This window comes from Ziziphus jujuba, chromosome 8 (assembly GCF_031755915.1).
Source record: "Ziziphus jujuba cultivar Dongzao chromosome 8, ASM3175591v1".
Taxonomy (NCBI): domain Eukaryota; kingdom Viridiplantae; phylum Streptophyta; class Magnoliopsida; order Rosales; family Rhamnaceae; genus Ziziphus; species Ziziphus jujuba.
In genome coordinates, this window is record NC_083386.1 from 5,605,001 (window position 1) to 5,623,751 (window position 18,751).

General features: G+C 31.3%; 1 protein-coding gene and 1 long non-coding RNA gene across 3 annotated transcripts; both read right to left on the reverse strand.

Moving 5' to 3' along the window:
* Nucleotides 1–299: 299 nt before the first annotated feature.
* On the reverse strand, nucleotides 300–10,521 carry LOC107412974 (disease resistance protein At4g27190). Of its 2 annotated transcripts, none has more exons than XM_048470223.2 (7): nucleotides 10,381–10,521; nucleotides 7,240–7,783; nucleotides 5,549–5,634; nucleotides 2,579–5,458; nucleotides 1,113–2,384; nucleotides 715–781; nucleotides 300–629 (listed from the first exon to the last, which is right to left on the reverse strand). In XM_048470223.2, the coding sequence occupies exons 4-5, from the start codon at nucleotides 5,447–5,449 to the stop codon at nucleotides 1,155–1,157; spliced, it is 4,101 nt and encodes a 1,366-aa protein (XP_048326180.2). In that variant the 5' UTR covers nucleotides 5,450–5,458; nucleotides 5,549–5,634; nucleotides 7,240–7,783; nucleotides 10,381–10,521; the 3' UTR covers nucleotides 300–629; nucleotides 715–781; nucleotides 1,113–1,154. The 2 variants fall into 2 exon arrangements, with proteins under 2 accessions (XP_048326180.2, XP_060675400.1); XM_060819417.1 differs by having other exon boundaries at nucleotides 7,240–7,368; nucleotides 10,381–10,488.
* A 1,227-nt stretch (nucleotides 10,522–11,748) lies between these two features.
* On the reverse strand, nucleotides 11,749–18,387 carry LOC112491096 (uncharacterized). Its single transcript, XR_007239695.2, has 3 exons — nucleotides 15,573–18,387; nucleotides 15,274–15,359; nucleotides 11,749–12,098 (listed from the first exon to the last, which is right to left on the reverse strand). It is a non-coding gene; the product is annotated as an uncharacterized LOC112491096 (long non-coding RNA).
* Between the last annotated feature and the right edge of the window lie 364 nt (nucleotides 18,388–18,751).

Consider the following 18,751-nt stretch of genomic DNA (forward strand, 5'->3'; position numbering starts at 1 on the left):
AAATCTTTGTACCTTTTTTGCAATCTTTTTTGCTTTTTAGTTAACCGTTGAACTTGAGAGTTTAGCCATAACTTCACAGTAGATGTACTATTTTAAGTTATAAAAGAAAGGAAACGAAAACCTTTCCTCTTTCTCTGTAATCCAGAAAAACCTTTACTTGAAGTAGATTAGCTTTGGCAATTGGCATAAAAAATTTACTATGAACTTTACCTTATTTATTTATATCCACAAGATACTATGAAAGAAACCTGCTTCTGTTTACAAGAGAGAAATCTGCTATGATCTAAAAAACTATAATATGTAGTAAAAAGTTCATCAATAACTCATAAGCTCCAGTTTAAACTTTGTACAAATGAAATATGGAAATAAATTGAACGACCTCACATTAAATGGATTACAACTATAGGTAATGTTTCAGAGAACCACATTTTTTTCTGTCTCAAAATATCTAACAGGAAAATAACCCACATGGTGGTTTTTATTTGAAAATAAAGTTTTGCATTAGGGGTAGAAATGGGTAATGCAAAAACTTGGAACTTCTATGACCTTGTAATCTCTTATCCTTTACTAGTCCACCTACCAGACCTCCTAACTGTCGATATTCAGAATGGTCAACCAAATTAATTTTCCTGATAATAAAAGCTAACCATTAGTTTCTTCACCAAAAATAAATAAATAAATAAAGAAAAGGCTAGCCACTAGTTTGATACTTACGGCTCAACAGAAATTAAGGTCCAAAGTCTTGAATGATTCCAGATTCAGCAGTCGAGGAATATCCTACCTGCATTTAACACAATCACAATGTACTTGTTCACAATCACTTAACCTTTTCCTGGAATTGAATTTAATATGTTATATTTGTATACTTCCATTGATCATTATTAGTTAATTATGTGATCCAAGGTAAGAGTAAAGTGTATTTGGTCCTGGTAACAATGACAAGAATAACAACGATAATAAAGTTTTTTGACATATAATCCGAATGTGTACATTAGAAACAATATAATTCAAAATTTGGTGACAGATAAAAGATTAAAGGCTTTCACGATCATTTACCAAATTTATCACGTCTAATACCAAAGAATTGACTAAAAAGTTTGTCATACTCATACCTTGGATTTTCTGCTAATAGTTTTGACTGTAGTCGATGAGATTCAACCTTGGTAGTTCAGCCATAACTTTCTTATGGCAGCATTAATGTCACCCTCTTCTAACTGTTGCACTGGGAAAGAACTAAATTCGTAGTGGTCAAGAAGCAATTCGCCATCTTCATCAAGGCCACTGTCCATAGCTCCTTTCAAAAATTTTTCTTCACCTAGGTCTAATAAATGTTCGGTTTCCGAAGGCAGTATTAATTTCTTCAGTTTTGGGGTGCTAATATTTCCTTCGCAAAAACTCACCATCTGAGGGCAATATTTGAAAATTACCCGTTCCAAATTTGGAAATCTCATTACACAACTCCCTGAATAGAAACTCCTGAGTTTTTGTAGATTATAAAGTTCCAACTCTTCCAGCCCATCAAAAACAATTTTAGTACCCTCCTCTGTTTCACTTCCATTATAATCTGCTATTATTTGAATCATCCTTTCGCATTTTCCTATCACCATCGTTCTCAGTTGAGTCAGACTTTTAGCTGTTGATGGTGTTAACAAATATTCCATTTGATGGCATTTCGACACCACCAGAATCCTCAAAGCTTGGAAGGCTGGGACTAGATTCTTTAACGTATGGCATCGGAGTACAACTAAATATTTCAAATTCTGGAAGGCTCTTCCTGCAGGATGGTTATTCTTCTTCCATGAATCCATCAAACTGTCAGTCACCTCATCTAGAACTAGTAATTTCAAACCGGGAAATATTCCTGCTTGTTCTTGATCATCGTCATTTAGACCTTCATGATCAATTTCATATTGACAGTTCCACTTTGCTTTCTGGGCAACATTAATCAGCTTCAATATCAATCTTTTCAACTGAGGCAGCTTCCAAATAGAATCTTCAATTTCCAGTCTTGGACAATTAGTTATCCTCAATCTAGCCAAGGATGAAAACTCCGCCCAACTTTTGGAGCAAAATCTTTCCAAGTTTGGGAGATCGTCAAGCACTAAGAACTCAAGATTGGGAAGCATTTCCTCTTTTACCATCCTCTCTTTGTCATTTATGGCTAGTACATCTTCCATAACACTGCATCCACGTACCTCTAGGTGCTCAAGCTGTACAATGTTTCTGGCCATAGCAAAAGACAAGAGATACTTCAAACTGTTGCAACCATGAATCTTCAAGTTTGTTAGATTCTGCATGTTAAAGTTTTCCGGAGGATGGTCCGGCAACAACTTTTCGGAGTTCAGGGTGGACAACTTCAAATCCTTCAAGCTAGGCAATGCAACCTGTAGGGAATAATCATTCATCAAGATCTCGACTAGCTAGTAAAAATGCTATTCAATATTCATCACCAACAATGTGGCAGCTGATGTGGTGGTGGATCCCATACAAGTGCTATATTGAATAATCAAGAATTCAGAATTTTAATTAACTTTAAAAGTAACAACAAGAAGTCAGAAGTTTAGAGAATCAATCGTACCATGGGATAGAAAAAAGGCAGGGGGCGATTCACATCTAACGGCTCCTCTTTCCTGTGACCAGTGAAAGTAGTTTCCAATTTGGAAAAAGGGAAATGAGCAAGATTCGGAGAAGATTTTAATATCAAGGAACGTAAATGAGGAAACTCAATCTTCGCCAAGATTCTGTGGGGATTATCGTCATTCCTTCCATAAGTAACTATCTCACTCATCATCTTACAATTAATAACTTTGATCTCCTCAATCGCTCTGACACTGGAGAATGACAAGAGATTCTTCATTCTTTCACAATCTTTCACTTTCACAACTCTTAATTGGCCAAAAGGATTTGTTAAGAGTTCACCATGCCATATCCTTTCCAATTTCCTTAGATTTTCAAGATGTAATGACTCCAAACTTGGAAAGAAAGCATTCTGAGAATGATATCTCTGATCCATGGAATTAATGATGTATTGCATTTCATCATTATTCACAATTTTTAGATGCTTCAACTCTGGAAAACCCTCTCTGTCTAATTCATGTATAACATTGTTCAGACCAGTAGATCCATACAGATTCAAAACTTCTGACCTTTTCAGTAAGGCTTCAAGACCATGAAATTCTGTCAGTCTGCTTAGATTGAGCTCAATTAGTTCCAATTTTCTCGAAGCTGGCTTTCTTCGAGCAAAGGACTTGTCCAACTGTGTTGGTCTTTCTCCTATTAATATGTCGTATCTCTTCAAGTTCACACTAAACAAGTCTTTTGGCATAACATTGACATCTGGTATGTGCAAATGTAAAGTGGTCAGTCTAGATAAATTCTTTAACTCCATAAGACTAGCATTTCTTCTTCCAGAGTGGCATCCTTCAATCTCCCATCTTGTAAAACTCTTGAGCATATACAGTTCTTCTAAATGTACTAAATTTGATATGACATTGCATTCAATCACTTCAAGTTTGGAACAGTTGCCCAAATCTAATAATTGCAGACGAGTCAATTGTCCTATTTGTCCTGGCAAATTCCCAATTCGGGAATGTGCAAGGTCAAGAATTTTTAGATTCCTTAACTCTCCAATTAAAGCCACATCTTCTATCTCACACCAATTCAAAACCAGAGTATGAAGATTTTCAAGGAATTCAAAAGATGAAGGTAGCGGTTCTAGACATACAGAAGTCAACTGTAAAACTTTAAGCTCCTTCGTTGCTTCAAAAAAATGGTCTGGGATTTGGATGTTTCGATTCCTCCAGAAACTTGGATTCCAGATATGAAAAGACATAAGTTCCGGACACTCTAAGCTTTTTGGAAGTTGATAAGCATCATCCTCAAAATTTGAAAGTGAAATTGCAGTTGCGACTTTGAGTTTTTTATTGTCTTCCAGCTCAACAACATTTCTAAGACAAAACATATTGTGTTCTTCAGATCTAATTAAGATGACAACATCACGAACTACGTCATGCATTATTGTTATGTCCTTTCTGGAACCAACATTCAACAACAAAGAAGAAGCCTTGAGAGTATCAACCAGTGTAAGCACTTTCATTCTTGCCTCTTCTAAGTTTGTGATGCCTTGAAATAGTTCCGGCAGCCCCATAACATACTTCAACAAGAACTCGGTCTCAATCAGTGCATCTTCAGGAAGTAAACTACAAATCCAGAGTAATGACTTTGCTTCATGACTTTCTAAAAAGTCATAACTCAACTTTATGCTGGAATACACATTTTTTTTCATGCCTTTGATGTTGGTTGGGGCAGATCTTCTTAGCTCTTGCAAGGCATTACTCCAAATAGGATAGGCTTTCTTTTTCAACGCACTTGCAACCGTCGCAATGGCAATTGGTAAACCTCCACATTCTTTGACAATCTCAGTCGCCAAAGCCTGTATATCTTTGTTTTGGATTGATTTATCACCCACTATTTTGTCAAACAAAGCTTTTGCTTCATCCGAGGGTAAATCATCAATGGGGAAATTCATAGCAGCATCCATATCATTACATACCACATCTAGAGATCTAGAGGTGAGAAGAATCTTAGAGTCATTTTTACTATCATTTCCAAAAGCTATCCCAACTTCATACAACTCCAATTTCTCCCAGATGTCATCTATGACTAGTAACATCTTCTCTTCTCGCCCCAGTTGCTGACGTAGTCGTTTTGCTCTTACATTTTTGTCGTCCTCATTATCACCAAACTTTAGACCTAGCTGATCTGCAATTTCTTTTTGGATCTTGTGGGGGTCCGGAGTTTGAGATACAGTGACTATAACTGCCTTTTTGAATAGCTTGTCATCGTCAACAGCTTTTCTGGCAACTTCTTTAGCAAGCATGGTTTTGCCAACACCGCCCGTACCATAAACTCCAATCATCTTGACATCAGGATTCCTTAATGCCTCCAAAATTCTGTTGAAGATGGAGGTTCTTGATTGGAAAATCATGTAGCTTCCTTTGGTCATTTCAATGGCAGCCGACTGTGGTGGGACGCGGTAAGAAATCTTTTGTATTAATGTGTTTGCTCGTTGCATTTCATCACCAGCAGTTTCTGCCAAGGAGTTTGCTATCTTGCTGAGCCGCCTTCGTGATACCAGATTCGGAAAGAACTTGCTTGAACACAGAGGCATTGCATAATCTTCATCTTTAAAAAATTCATCATTAGCCTTTTTAAGGATCCCAGTTACTTCATTCATCCACTCCTCCACGGCACGTTCGATTTCTTCGCCATTTCTTCTAGCCTCCTCAATAGAGTGCTCCATCCTGGCTTTTTCACCTTCCAAACGCTGAATTTGAGACTTGACGTTGTCCACATTTCTTTTGTAGTGATAGATATAGCCCAGTTGACCGGCAACTGGACCAACTGTATACTCGCAAATTTTTGAACCAACCGCCATAAGAAAGTCCATGCTGATTTCCTGTAAAACCCAATAAAATTGTATAGAACAAAATTGCCAAATCATATTTGACAACAATTGAAAATATGTTCAATGAAGGGAATTAAGTACCTGCAGAGATGATTGGTAGTGGATATAAACGAGCTCAAGTTGTACTTTGAGGTGCAGTCTATTCCTTCTTTTTTTTGTTTTTTGTTCTGTTTTTTTTTTTTGGTAGTTTGGAATATATTGAAAGTAGAAGATGAAAGTAAAAAAAATTATATCAGATAGAGAAACAAAAAAGAACCAGAAAGTATCAAGTTGAAAGGCGGATTGACTCGCTCCAAATCAGAATGACAAATAGAAACCAGGAAAATGAAATGCAAGCATGAATATAAAAAAATAGCACTTAGAATAGAATGTAACAGTACGGCTCTCATTAGATCGAAATTATGTATCTCAACCAGTCTCTTATCAGGGCATTAAACTAAAATCTCTTATAACACGGGTTGAATTTCTTTAAAATGTTTGTAATATTATCATTTCATGCTTTTGACTGATTAACTATTAAAAGAAACTTGATGAAGCTTGTTGCTTTATTAGTGATATGTGTGTACATATATCGATATATGTTGTGGGGAATATTTTATCACTTCATAAATAATTGGATAACAAAGAAACGAATATCTAAACTGTCTAAAACAATTAAAATTTTGTGGCTCAATTTATTTAGATTGTCTAAATTTGGAAATCTTATTAAAATATTTTCTTTCTTTAAATGGCATATATATATATATATATATATATTTATATAACTGACATTTAAATATTTATATACAATCAACTTATATGACATATTTTTACAAAATTATGCTTTTAAAAACCCTCTCATGAATTATTTGACACTTACCAATGATTCCTGATGTTATTAAATAAAACAAAAAAAAAAAAAAAAACTTAAACTGTTAACAAGTTAAAGGAAAATTATACATTAAGACAAACTAGCCTTATAACAAATATATGTATAAAGATTTCAAAATGTAATGTTACTTAAATTCCACGATGAATAAATTTATTTAATTAATATTAATACTTATTTGAAGAAAGTATTATTTTTAATCATTTTTTAAGAAAATATCATTGTAAAAATATTGTTTTGATGAAAATGTTATTTTAAAATATTTTTAATGAAAATAAAAATTTTGATATAGATAATAAAAAAAAAATTGGATTAAATTATTTGGAAAATGGTATTATGGGTATGCCAACCGGATATTTTTGTCAAGTTAAAATATTTTTAGCATTTAATTAGCTAAAAGAAGCAATGTGTTGTACATAATCATAGTTGATGGCTTTATTTGTTATTTTAATAATTTAAGTCGGTTACTATGGTATTTGTAAAAATCAAATAGTTTATTGGGTTTTATGGAAAATGAAGACTGTATGGAAAATGAAATATTTTAATTTCATATCTCGGAAACAAAAATTCAAAATATGCACATTATAATAGTTTATAAATTAAATGTACATTATAAACAGAATTTGCCCCAAAGAAAAATGATAAAGAAATGAAAGGCATAGATTAAAAATAAAATATATTTAGAGCAACAGTGAAAATAACAAGATCCCAGAAAAGGAAATAAATAAATAAATAAAATAACCATTTAACTACCAACTCATGAAACCACTGAGAAACGAAAATGAAAGTAGGAAAATGAAACGGATAAAATTGCATACATAATGATCAAAGTGAGGTTCTAAAATTGAATCAGAATAAAACAAAATGTCAATTTGCAGGAAGCTAAGGGAAGTAAACCATGTACCTATATATTATATTAGAGTAGTAATATCTTTTGCGATGCTGACTTGGAGGAGTGGAGCTGCAAGAGAAGTACGTTTCTTTTTCTTTTTTGGCGAAGTAAAACGCAAGGTTTGTAAGAAATGAAAAACAGCTACAACAGAGAAATCAAAACAAACGAGGAGAGCAAACCGGTAAATATATGACAAAGAAAACAAACAAAAACCCAGAAAACGAAGAAAGAGAAAACTGACTTTCCACACCAACAGAGAAACTAATTTTTTTTTTTTTTTAATGGAACTGCTTTATAATTCCTTTTTTTTTTCCTTTAATTATGCAAAGTGAAAGAAAAAAAAAAACGAAGGAACAGAGGAATTGATTTTTCACACTGACAAAGAAACTGCTGAATAATATTTTTTTAATTTCATTTTTTTTTTTAAATAAATTTTGCAAAGTGAACACTAGGATTTAGAAGCAGAAAGGTGCCGAGTCGGCGATAGCAACAAAATAAGGGGACAAGCGCAAGCCAGGAAGTGCGTAGCTTTGTTTTCTGAAGGTGGGCTTGTAGACTGCATATAAAATAAGATATTTTAATTTCGTGTAGTTTAGCTAAAAGAAAGAAAATTACATATATTTACATTGGGATATATATTTTTTTCTATATATATTATTTTGTACATTATGATTTAGACTTTTATTCACTATAGTAATATAATATGCGTTACTTACATGTTCTTCAAGAAAAACATTACCAACATTAAAAGAGATTTTGTCCCCAAAAAAAAACAAAAACAATGGTAAAAAAATGTAAAGTAGAATAGAAGCAAACTATATATAAAACAAAAACAAGAAGAATAAGATACCCAAAAAAAAAAAAAAAAAATCAGTGAAAGAAACCAATGAGAGAAAACAAGAATTATTATTATTGTTTTAAAAAAAATATGTACTTGATTATAAATAGTTTCAGAACCTTCCCGGTCTATTTTAAGTGTAAATTTACTAAACCACAATAAAAAGAATCTCATCGAAAGAAAATAAAAATACAAAAACAAAATCAAGAGATGATATCAAAAACCAAGGATAAATGAAATGAAAGTGGGAAAATGTAATTGATAGAATTGCGTTCCTTATTGAAGCTTAGAGCATCTTCAATGGTTCTTTCTATTGGAGTCTATGTGGCATTGATTTTGGAAAGTATTCATGCTTATATGACATTCTTTCTATTTAATAGATAATGTTTTAGACAATTTCTCTCAAATGTGTTCTGTTTAAAATGTCCTAAAATACTAATATGTAATTTTTATTTTAAAATTATATCTAATTAAAAAAATAAAAAACTCACACAAGAGTTTTTTTTCTTTTAACAAAAATCAATAAAAATAAATAAAATGCTGACTCAGCTTGTCTAACAGAACTTCAAGAAGTAGACAGTGTCCTTCACAGTTTTTATTTCTTTTGTTACCACATCAGCTTGATAGAAGTAATGCACAAAACCATTGGAGAATATTTTTTTAAAACCTTATTTATTTATCTGATGTGCCAAACGATTTTTAAATATACAGAAAAGATTTTTTTAAAAAATTATCTATTTATCTGATATGCTAAACGATTTTAAATAGACAAAAAGTCATTGGAAATGTTCTTACATCAAATGGAGCGTTAAGAGTGTGGAAGGTTAAGAGGAATTCCTATAAAACCAGGCCATATAATGAATAACTATCCTATTTAGATTTTCACCTAACTTTCAACCACTATCATAGTACTTGACATTGATTTCTAGTCTTCTAACAATGACAAAACTAAATAAAGAAGCACGTATTAGTTTTGCGTATACACCTTTGTAGTTTTAGAAATTACATAAATATTCCACCACATTTCTTTTTTTGTTGCAATTTATCACTTATTTTATTGTGTACATTTTTTTTTATTGTTTTCTTTTTTCTTTTTTTGTTTTAAATCTGTGAAACTATCGTAATTCAATATAATGGAAATACAATCAATAAAAAGGTCAAAGAAAAATTATACACTAAGACAAAACCAGCCTTATAACAAATACATGGAGAGTAAAACTTTGTTAAAAAAATTAGAAATCTAGCCCTACAAGACAATCAAATGGTAAAAACCACTGTTTCCTCAAGCAATAATTTGAGTTTGAATCCCCCTCATCCCAATATATATATATATATATATAAATTATTAATCTATCTAATTTCATTTTTAAATTAATAATATATATTGTCAAATTAAAAGGTTTTAATTAAATATAATGATTTGACATTAATATTTTCCATTAGATCAAATAATAAATAAAATAAATAGAAAATATATATATATCTATATATATATATATATATATATAAAGTAGCAAAAGCAAGCATTGAAATAAACTGAAAATTTTTGGCGAGAAACTTAGGAATCTAGCCAAAGGGATAGAGGTTCAGGTTTCATCATCGTTGAGATCGGAACCTCAGTCATACATACGGAACTATAAACATAGAAACTGCTTTGGATTTTTTTTTTTTTTTTCCTATGGTGGTTTATAGCCTAATAAAAAAATTTGAGAACTTAATGGAGAACCACCATATAATAATATTTTATATTAACAATTGAGTTTTATTAAATATAATTACGAATAAATAATTTTTTTAGCAATATACAGGGTACTCATTTATACATAAAGAAAGAAACGATTGCAATCTAAATATGGATTAAGAAAAAACCAATAAATTAAATTTACATTTAAGAAAACCAAACAAATGACGATTAAGTAGTAATTTTTTTCATAAAGATTTCATAAAAAATTAAATACAAAAACTGCTTCATCCTTGTTTATATTTGATTGTTCAAAAAGCCCAAAAGGATTATTACTTGAATTCGTCCTAAACTTTACTAGTTGTAATTAAAAATATTCTTGTAACTTTCACACACAAATAACTTATATATAAACAATAAATACTTTTCTTATAACTACATCTTCACGATTCCCATTTCAATTTCTTTAGCATTTAATTTGTGCAGTCTGATATTTAAATAAATATATATATTTGATGATGTGCCATCCATATAAATGTTACGTTAGGTTTTGAGTATATGAATAGTCTGAATTTAAAAGCAAGTAAACAAGAACAAAAAGATAAATAAAACAATTAGAGACAGAATTGCGTACCCGAAGAAGGTTACAGCAAATGAAGTGCGAGGCTGGTGTGCAAGGAAAGAGGAATTTCTAGAAAACCAATGGCAGAAATTAATATTATGAAAAGCTTTATAATACCTTAGCATTATTATTGACTTCCAAGCCTCCTACTATTAATTTCCACTAATATTCACCCAAAAAAAAAAAGAAAAAAGAAAGAAAAAAAAAAGAAAAAAAAAAAGAAAGAAAAGTCTTCTACCAATGGCAAAAGACAGTGCAGCACATTCGGACCCACACCCTCAATAATTCTAAGTTGGTAGGCCCATTCCAATCCTAAAAATTAAACACAAAAAGGATGCGTCTGTAGGGTGTGCAAATATAAATCTCATATTAATCAATCTCATATTAATCAAACATTAGTATTCTAAAGGTATATAAGAGAATTAGATTATTTCCTATATAATATTAACCTTTTAAGTGGAACTTAAGCCTTAACAAGTTTGATAGCATAAAATTTCGGGTCATGGTGGTCATTATTTTATCTGTTCTTTTTATTTATTTATTCATTTTATTTTATTCTTCACTACTTGTATAATTAGTGGTGATTATTCTTTTTCTTTTATTTATTCATTTTACTTAATTCATCACTACTTGTATAATTAGTGGTGATTATTGATTAGTGATCATTTTATTTGTTCTTTTTCTTTTATTTATTCATTTTATTTTATTCATCACTACTTGTAAGATTAGAGGTGATTATTCCTTTTCTTTTATTTAAACAAAAATTACTATTCATCACTCCTTGTATAATTAGTGGTGATTATTGATTAGTGGTGTGGCTTACTTACAAATACGGGTGATTACTGATTACTGATTAGTAATGTGGCTTACTTACAGTTTAAAAATATTTCAGATGACCTTTTTTGTTTAAAAAGAGTCGTCCATTATTTGCCCACATTAAAATAGACAAGCTTGTTTGTGGCATCGTCCAATTTTTAGTATGATCTGTTGTATAATTTTTTTGTTTCTAGTGTCGTCTATTAGGTGTCATTGGAACCCTTGTCTTTTTGGTGTAGTGAATTTTTATAAATCAATTATCGACTACCATAAATTGTAAGGTTGCTATAATCGGCAACCAATATTACAACCTTTTACTATATATACATATGTATGGTGATGAATAACAATGTTATTTTTTAAAAACTAGTCCACCTCCAATGAACCTTAATTTGAATAATAATGTGGGTTCACACCTGAAATTATAGGAGTCATAAGTTGTAGGAAACATAGAATTTGTGATTTCACAGCTCATGTGGACCTCCAGAAGGAAAACAACCCATTCCTAACTACTTTTTTTTAGCATATTTTTAGTTGATTTACTATATGCCGCTCACATTTTTTTTTAATTTATTTTCTATTTTTTGTGTATTGGGTCTCAAAGTCAATTAACATTGCATGCTCAATAATATATTTTAAGTAGTTGAACACATTAATTTCAATGCTTTAAAAAATATAGGAACATGTCTCTGCCACCTTCTAGTGATCCTTCGTCCAAAAACTGCCCCACCTTAATTACAATATCAACCACCTTGGAATTAGTGAGTAATGTAATAAATTTAACCACCGCTATCTTTAGCTGCACCCACCAATTCTCCACCGTTGCCTTCTTAAGATTCGCTTTAAGATTATCTATATTGCATCTACAGATCTGCAAAGGAAGATATAACCCCGATGACGACCAGCAGCTGCAACTGTATTTGCCTTAATTAGGGAGCAATAATTCAGATTCAACTCAAACAATAAACTGTATATATATATACGGAAATTCTATGGTGAGGACGGTCCGCATGAATACCGCAGTTTTAATAACGATTTTTCATAATATTAACAACGGTTTCTTAGAAAATCTTCACCAATACTATGAAAAATAATCACCAATATTGTGGTTCGCATGAGGACCATCCACACCATAGATGGACTGTATATATATATATATATATAAAGAAATCATATAGTGGGCAAGGTAGCCCACTAAGGGTGAGGTAGTCCACTAAGTGGTGGTGACACACCACATAAAATGTTGCAGGATGTGCAACAGTGAAAAATTGGCTGTTGCATGTCTATTTATTTTTATATATATTTTTGTTTTGTTTTTTTATTGTCGTGAAGTTATTTGTATCAGAAAATTAACAAACTTAGAAGACAAAGATGAAGTTTGTGCATTATCTAAACCAGAAAATAAAAGGTTTAGGTGGTAGAGATAAATATTATCAAGATTAAATTGGATTTATAATTTAATAATGTGATGGAGAAAAACTTTATCTTTGATAGAGATTTGATGGGATGAAGATAAAACTTGATCTAGATAGGACTTGTAATATCATGGCTTTTATCATCATTAACAAGCTCTAGGTGGAGGGCACCCTTTGACAGTTTGGATCCGCTTGTTTTTTTCCGTCCTTAATTGTGCCAGGTCCACCATTTGAAACACCAAAATTCCAATCAACTTCTTCTTTTCTACATGTTCTAGTTCATTTGTTCATTAATTCTTCTTAATTCTAACATTCTAGCATCCTAGTTTTCTATTAATTCATTTCTAGCTTTCATTTAATTATTACTTATATTTCAATCTGTTCTAATTTTATTTTTTACAAGTCGTTTTGCTAAGTTGAATTTTATTGTTAATAAAGTCCGATATACTTTTGTCGGTGTTAGAACCCATACAAAAGTAAACACAAAGAAATGAAAAACGATACAGCAGCAAAATAAAAACAAACGAGAAGCGGCAAAAAAAAAAAAAAAAGAACAGAGGAACAGAGAAACGAGAATTTCCACAAAGCCAATGCAGACAATATAAAAAAGCTTATAAAACCTTTGCATTATCAATGACTTCCAATTCCAAGTCTTCTACTGATGGCAAAATAGATAGCTAGTCCACCTTCAAATGAACATTAATTTGAATAAACATGAGGCTTCACATCTCAGTTGGGCAAACTAGGAGTTCTAAATTGTAGGAAACTTAGAACTTGTGGTTTCAAAGTTCAAATGATGGTCCTCCAAAAGGAAAACAACCCATTCCTAACTACCAAGCAAGTACATGGTCATTAGCCTTAACTACATTTACTTTTCACCTTTTGTCATTTTGTTTGGGATTTCCAAACTCCAACTTAAAATTTGAACGTACTAAAAAAAAAAAAAATTATCAAGAAAAAAAATGATGAAAAAAGAAATTGTACATATGACGATGATAGAGGATGCAAATACTACATGCATGTAGTAAACAGTACGTCCCCAAAAAAGTTATCAAAAAGGGGGAAAAAAAGAAAAAAAAGAATAAAAACCATATAAATATTTCAATAGCAAAAATAATTAAATCTAAGTGAAATATTAACACTCTGGTTTCCTTAAAAAACAGGATTTGAACTTGAAAACTATACATAAAGATAATATAGGTACAAATATATAGTTCCATAGCTTAAGTTTGAAGAACAAATTGAGATAATACCAAGAAAACTTATTTAGTATATTGTTAGTGAATTTCCTATATACAGTTTTATTTTTTTGTTTTTGTTTTTGTTTATTTATTTATTTGCTCTCAAAGTCAATCAACATCAGAAACTCAATAATTTTAGGTAGTTGAACACATTAATTCCAATGCTTTGAAAAATATAGGAATCTGTCTCTGTCCGGTACTAGTGATTCCTATCCTAAAATATCTCCATCTTAGAATCTTATCGTACAAACCTTCAGATTAGTGAGCCATGTCATAATTCTTAGGGTGGATTTTTTAGCTTTCCCAGATTTTTTGGTGAGCCTGCCAAGTTATAAGGCGAACAGAGGAGCACAAGAATACAGGCAGTTCTAGCGTGTGACCCAATTGGGAATGTTAGCAGTAGCTTCATTCACCATCTTTCAATTAAAAGTATAAATTCTATTATATAAACAAATTTTGAGAGTCATATGCTGTCTTAGGAGAAACAGAACATAGGCCATATACATAGGAAGTTTTAGCACAATTTGTGAAAATAAAATGTCAGAAAATACTGAGCTTGAAGCATAAATATTGGGTCTTACATGTACAAAACAACAATTTAACATAAATAAGAGTAGTTAGCAGGATTTAAATAGGATACAAGTTAGAAAATCATGTTATGATATCAGGTAAATCACCCTCAAACCTTTAAACTCTGGGTATTATGAAGTAGGACAATGAGACACAGTACTAGTTAGTACTGCATCTAATAAGCTTCCTTGAGATACAACTTAATTACTTATTTTTGGTTTACTTTCCCAGTAAATTCGAGTAGGTATACTTTTAATTCCAATTTACCAACAAAATAAAAAATGAAACAAGACAAAGACAAAGTGATTAGTTCGCAAATAGACTAATAAGAATGGTTGTCTTTTTTCTCCAATATTCTTCCTTATTTAATCCAAGATATTTCCTAAAAGCTAGTGGAATTTCCACAATGCGCTATAATGGACATGATTAAGGAATATATAATTTTGACAAAAAAATCTTAATTTGTATTAATCACAGAGAACATCAAATGAATCATAACGACCACACAAATGCCAAAGCAGCCTAAATATGAAATATCCAACAGTTAAGATCCAAAGAAACAAAGTGATATTACATCTCCAAACACTTTAGATCATTCAAAAGTAGACATATGAAACATTCTCTTATTGAAAATACTTGAAATTAAGCATTAATGGTGCCTTTTTTACTCAAATTATTATGCCAAACATATTATTACACCAAAAATACTTATCAGGCAAGCAATAGTACTGCATACCATGTACATAAATATTCGCATATATAACAAAATGAAAAAGAATGACAAAAAAGAAACAAGATGGCAGTTGTACAAATCATAATAGAATGTTAGCAGTAGCTTCATTCACCATATTTACAAGGGTTACCTGCATCTATGACGAGCAAAAGTGCATCTCAGAAGTTGGTGGTTAATATGTTGTCAAGGGAGAAGCACAGCAGTCCATAGAAAGTTCTACCACAATATTAGGCAGCACCACATCAATGCGGGGGAAAAAAAAAAAAAAAAAAGTTAACGACTAATAACACCTCAATTAAGTAGTAATTTGATAAATTATACGGTGACCATGTTAGATATAAACATGAAAATAAAAGCATGACAAGCAAAATATTATTTCCAAACTAGGAAGATGGAAATTTTAGTGTAATACTATTCCCCTAGACATACCACACTTTCATGCACCCCGGGATGGGGCAAGGAGTGGTTTCTTGGTGGAGGTCCTAGTAGGTATTATCGTCAAATTTGCCATATGTTAGCTCATTCAGAACGTATATGGCAACTCTCAGCAAGACAGTACTAATTTTCATTTACGGATAATATTTGAATTTTGATATTCCATAAAGAAATTCAAAGTTTTATTTCAAAGGTTGCTTTCAGCCGCTGAGAAGGGAAAAACAATTAACCTTTAAACTGTAATAATGGATGATGAACTTCTTACATATTTACAAATCCCATGGAGGCTGAAAATTAAACAGCAAAAGGAACTATTTGAAGACTTACATAATTAGATTTACATTTCCAGGAAATAAATTTGCTAGATTATAAAGAACAACATTAAATTTAAATTTCCTGCAAATAAACTTGCTAGATTATAAAGGACAGCAAATAAACTGCCACTTATTTTCTTACACTTGCATTTCCAGCACCCATCCAAAAGTCTTAACAGAACAAAACAGAGTGGAATCAAATATAAACCAAACACGACAAAACAGAGTATGGCCATTCTGTTTCGCAAATCTAATACAGATGAACAGATAGATGGAATTGGATGGATTGATTGATATATATCACCATCAAGTTAAACCGTTTGATCTATAATTACCTTGCTTCCACTTCTAAATCAGCCCCTTTCCTTTTACTTTTACTATAAAATAAAATAAAAAATAAAGCCACAGCACTTAAACAGATACTCCCCATAAAACAGCCATTTTTCCTCTGTTTTCAAATTGTTCAATTCAAAATCCACATCAAAATAGTGTCTAATCTCCAATGGTAGAGAACATACAACCCAAACTCAACATATCAAAGAGAGAAACTCTGAATTTCTCAAAGATACAACAACAAAATTACATACTTATTCGAAAACATGGCATTCAAACAAGGACCGCATCATCCATGCAAGCAACCAAACCTGCAGAGACCGTGGCACTACACTTTCAAGCATATGGATATTCAAGCAATGGCTATTTGTCAGACAGATATGAGGGATCCAGATCTGAGGTAGCGAATATTGAAAAGAGTTTACTGACATTGAAAATTAGTGTTTATATATTTTGGAATTCAAAGCATTTTCTAAAAAATAAACAAATAAATTGTTAGTTCTGGACATATTCATGTATAACTCTTTCAAAACAACAATCGTTTGTTTATTCAATATAGTCAACATATATTCTAGTACAAATACAACAATCAAATTTTGGAAAGATATGCGGCATCATGTTTTTGCTGTCCACATACTTCTAATGGGCTCGAATGTGAAAGTCTTCCGGCACATTCCCGATATTCACCAAATGTAACCTGCAAAAGAATTTTCTAACTAACTATCCAAGCCAATTATTCAGCTAATTATTTTTCTAACTATAAAATGTCATTCCTTTGGAACAGCCTAATTGTAAAGTCCCGACTCATTCCCAGGCAAAGAGCCTGGTTCTGTTTATATGCATGATGCATATTTGTGTACTTTGTATGAGAAGATTGGATGAAAAAAATAAATTAAGAACCATAGTTGAAATTAAGTCTGCCTTCTTTAATAATGACCTGTGGCTGCCTTGACTCAAGAGTTTGGAACCAAAACAACAACAACAACAACAACAACAACAAAAAAAAAAAAAAAAAAAAAAAAAAAAAAAAAGACAAAGGAAAAATCATCACCTTCATACAGACATATAACCTTTTTTTATCAAAGGAAATCCAGATACTGAGATATAGAAATGCACAATTGGATTGAGAAAACTTTTGAGCTCCATTTCCTCTAATTTAGAGAAAACAAATTTATGAGGGGATCCCCAGACCTTCCTCCTTACCAACAATTTCTTGCTCACACTGATGAATAGATAGTACTGAAAGTTGGGAAACACCTTTGGTCACCGAAGGTGGAAAATATTGCTTTTAGATTTGGACAATCAGAAGCTTGAACTTCCTTTTAAAGTCAGGGAAGGCAAAAGTTCCTTGATGATCTTTACTCTGGATTACACTTGAGATTTGGTAAACCATGTAACTCGGAAGAATTCAATTGAGTGGATACATTGTGTCATGAATTTCTTCAGCATTGGATGTTTTGATTTCAAATATTTCTTCCACCATTTCACAATCTTTTTATTTCCAAGCTTGTTATATGCTTGTTATACCGTGGAGTCTTCAGCATTGGATGCTTGTTATTTCCTGTAAAACCCAATAAATTGTACAAACAAAACAAAAATTGCCAAATCATATTTGGCGACAACTGAAAACATGTTCAATGAAGGGAATTAAGTATCTGCAGATGATTGGCTGGGGATATAAAAGAGCTCAAGCTGTACCTCAGGTGTAGTCTGTTCCTTCTTTTTTGAATTTTTTTTTTTTTTTTAATAGCTTGGAATATATGGCAAAGTAGTAGATGAAAGCAAACAAAATTAAACCAAATAGAGAAACAAAAAAGAACCAGAAAGTATCAAGTTGAAAGGAGGATTGACTCGCTCCAAGTTAGCATGACAAATAGAAACCAGGAAATGAAATACAATCATGAATATCAAATAACAGCACTTAAGAAGAGAACGTATATGTATGAGAAATTGAGTAAAAGGATGCGCAAAAATATTAATATAATGTCAGTAAGGTTCTCATTAGATCAAAATTATGTATCTCGACCAGTCTTTTATCAGGTACATTAAAATAAAATCTGTTATAACACTGGCTGAATTTCTTTAAATTGTTTGTAATATTATCATTTTCATGCTTTTGGCTAATTAACTATTAAAAGAAACTCGATGAAGCTTGTTGCTTTATTAGTTATATGTGTATATATAGATATATATTGCGGGGAATATTTTATCACTCCATAAATAATTGGACAACAAAGGAATGTACATTTAAAATGCCTAAAACAATTAGAATGTAACTCAATCTATTTGAATTGTCTGAATCTAATTAGATTGAAGATCTCATTAAAATATTTTCTTTCTTTAAATGTAAGTTTTATATATATATATATATATATATATATAACTGACATTTTAATATTCATATACAATCAACTTACTTATATGACACATTTTTACAAAATTATGCTTTTAAAAATGCTCTCATGAATTATTTGACACTTACAAATAACTCCCATTGTTACTCAAAAAAAAAACCTTAAATTGTTA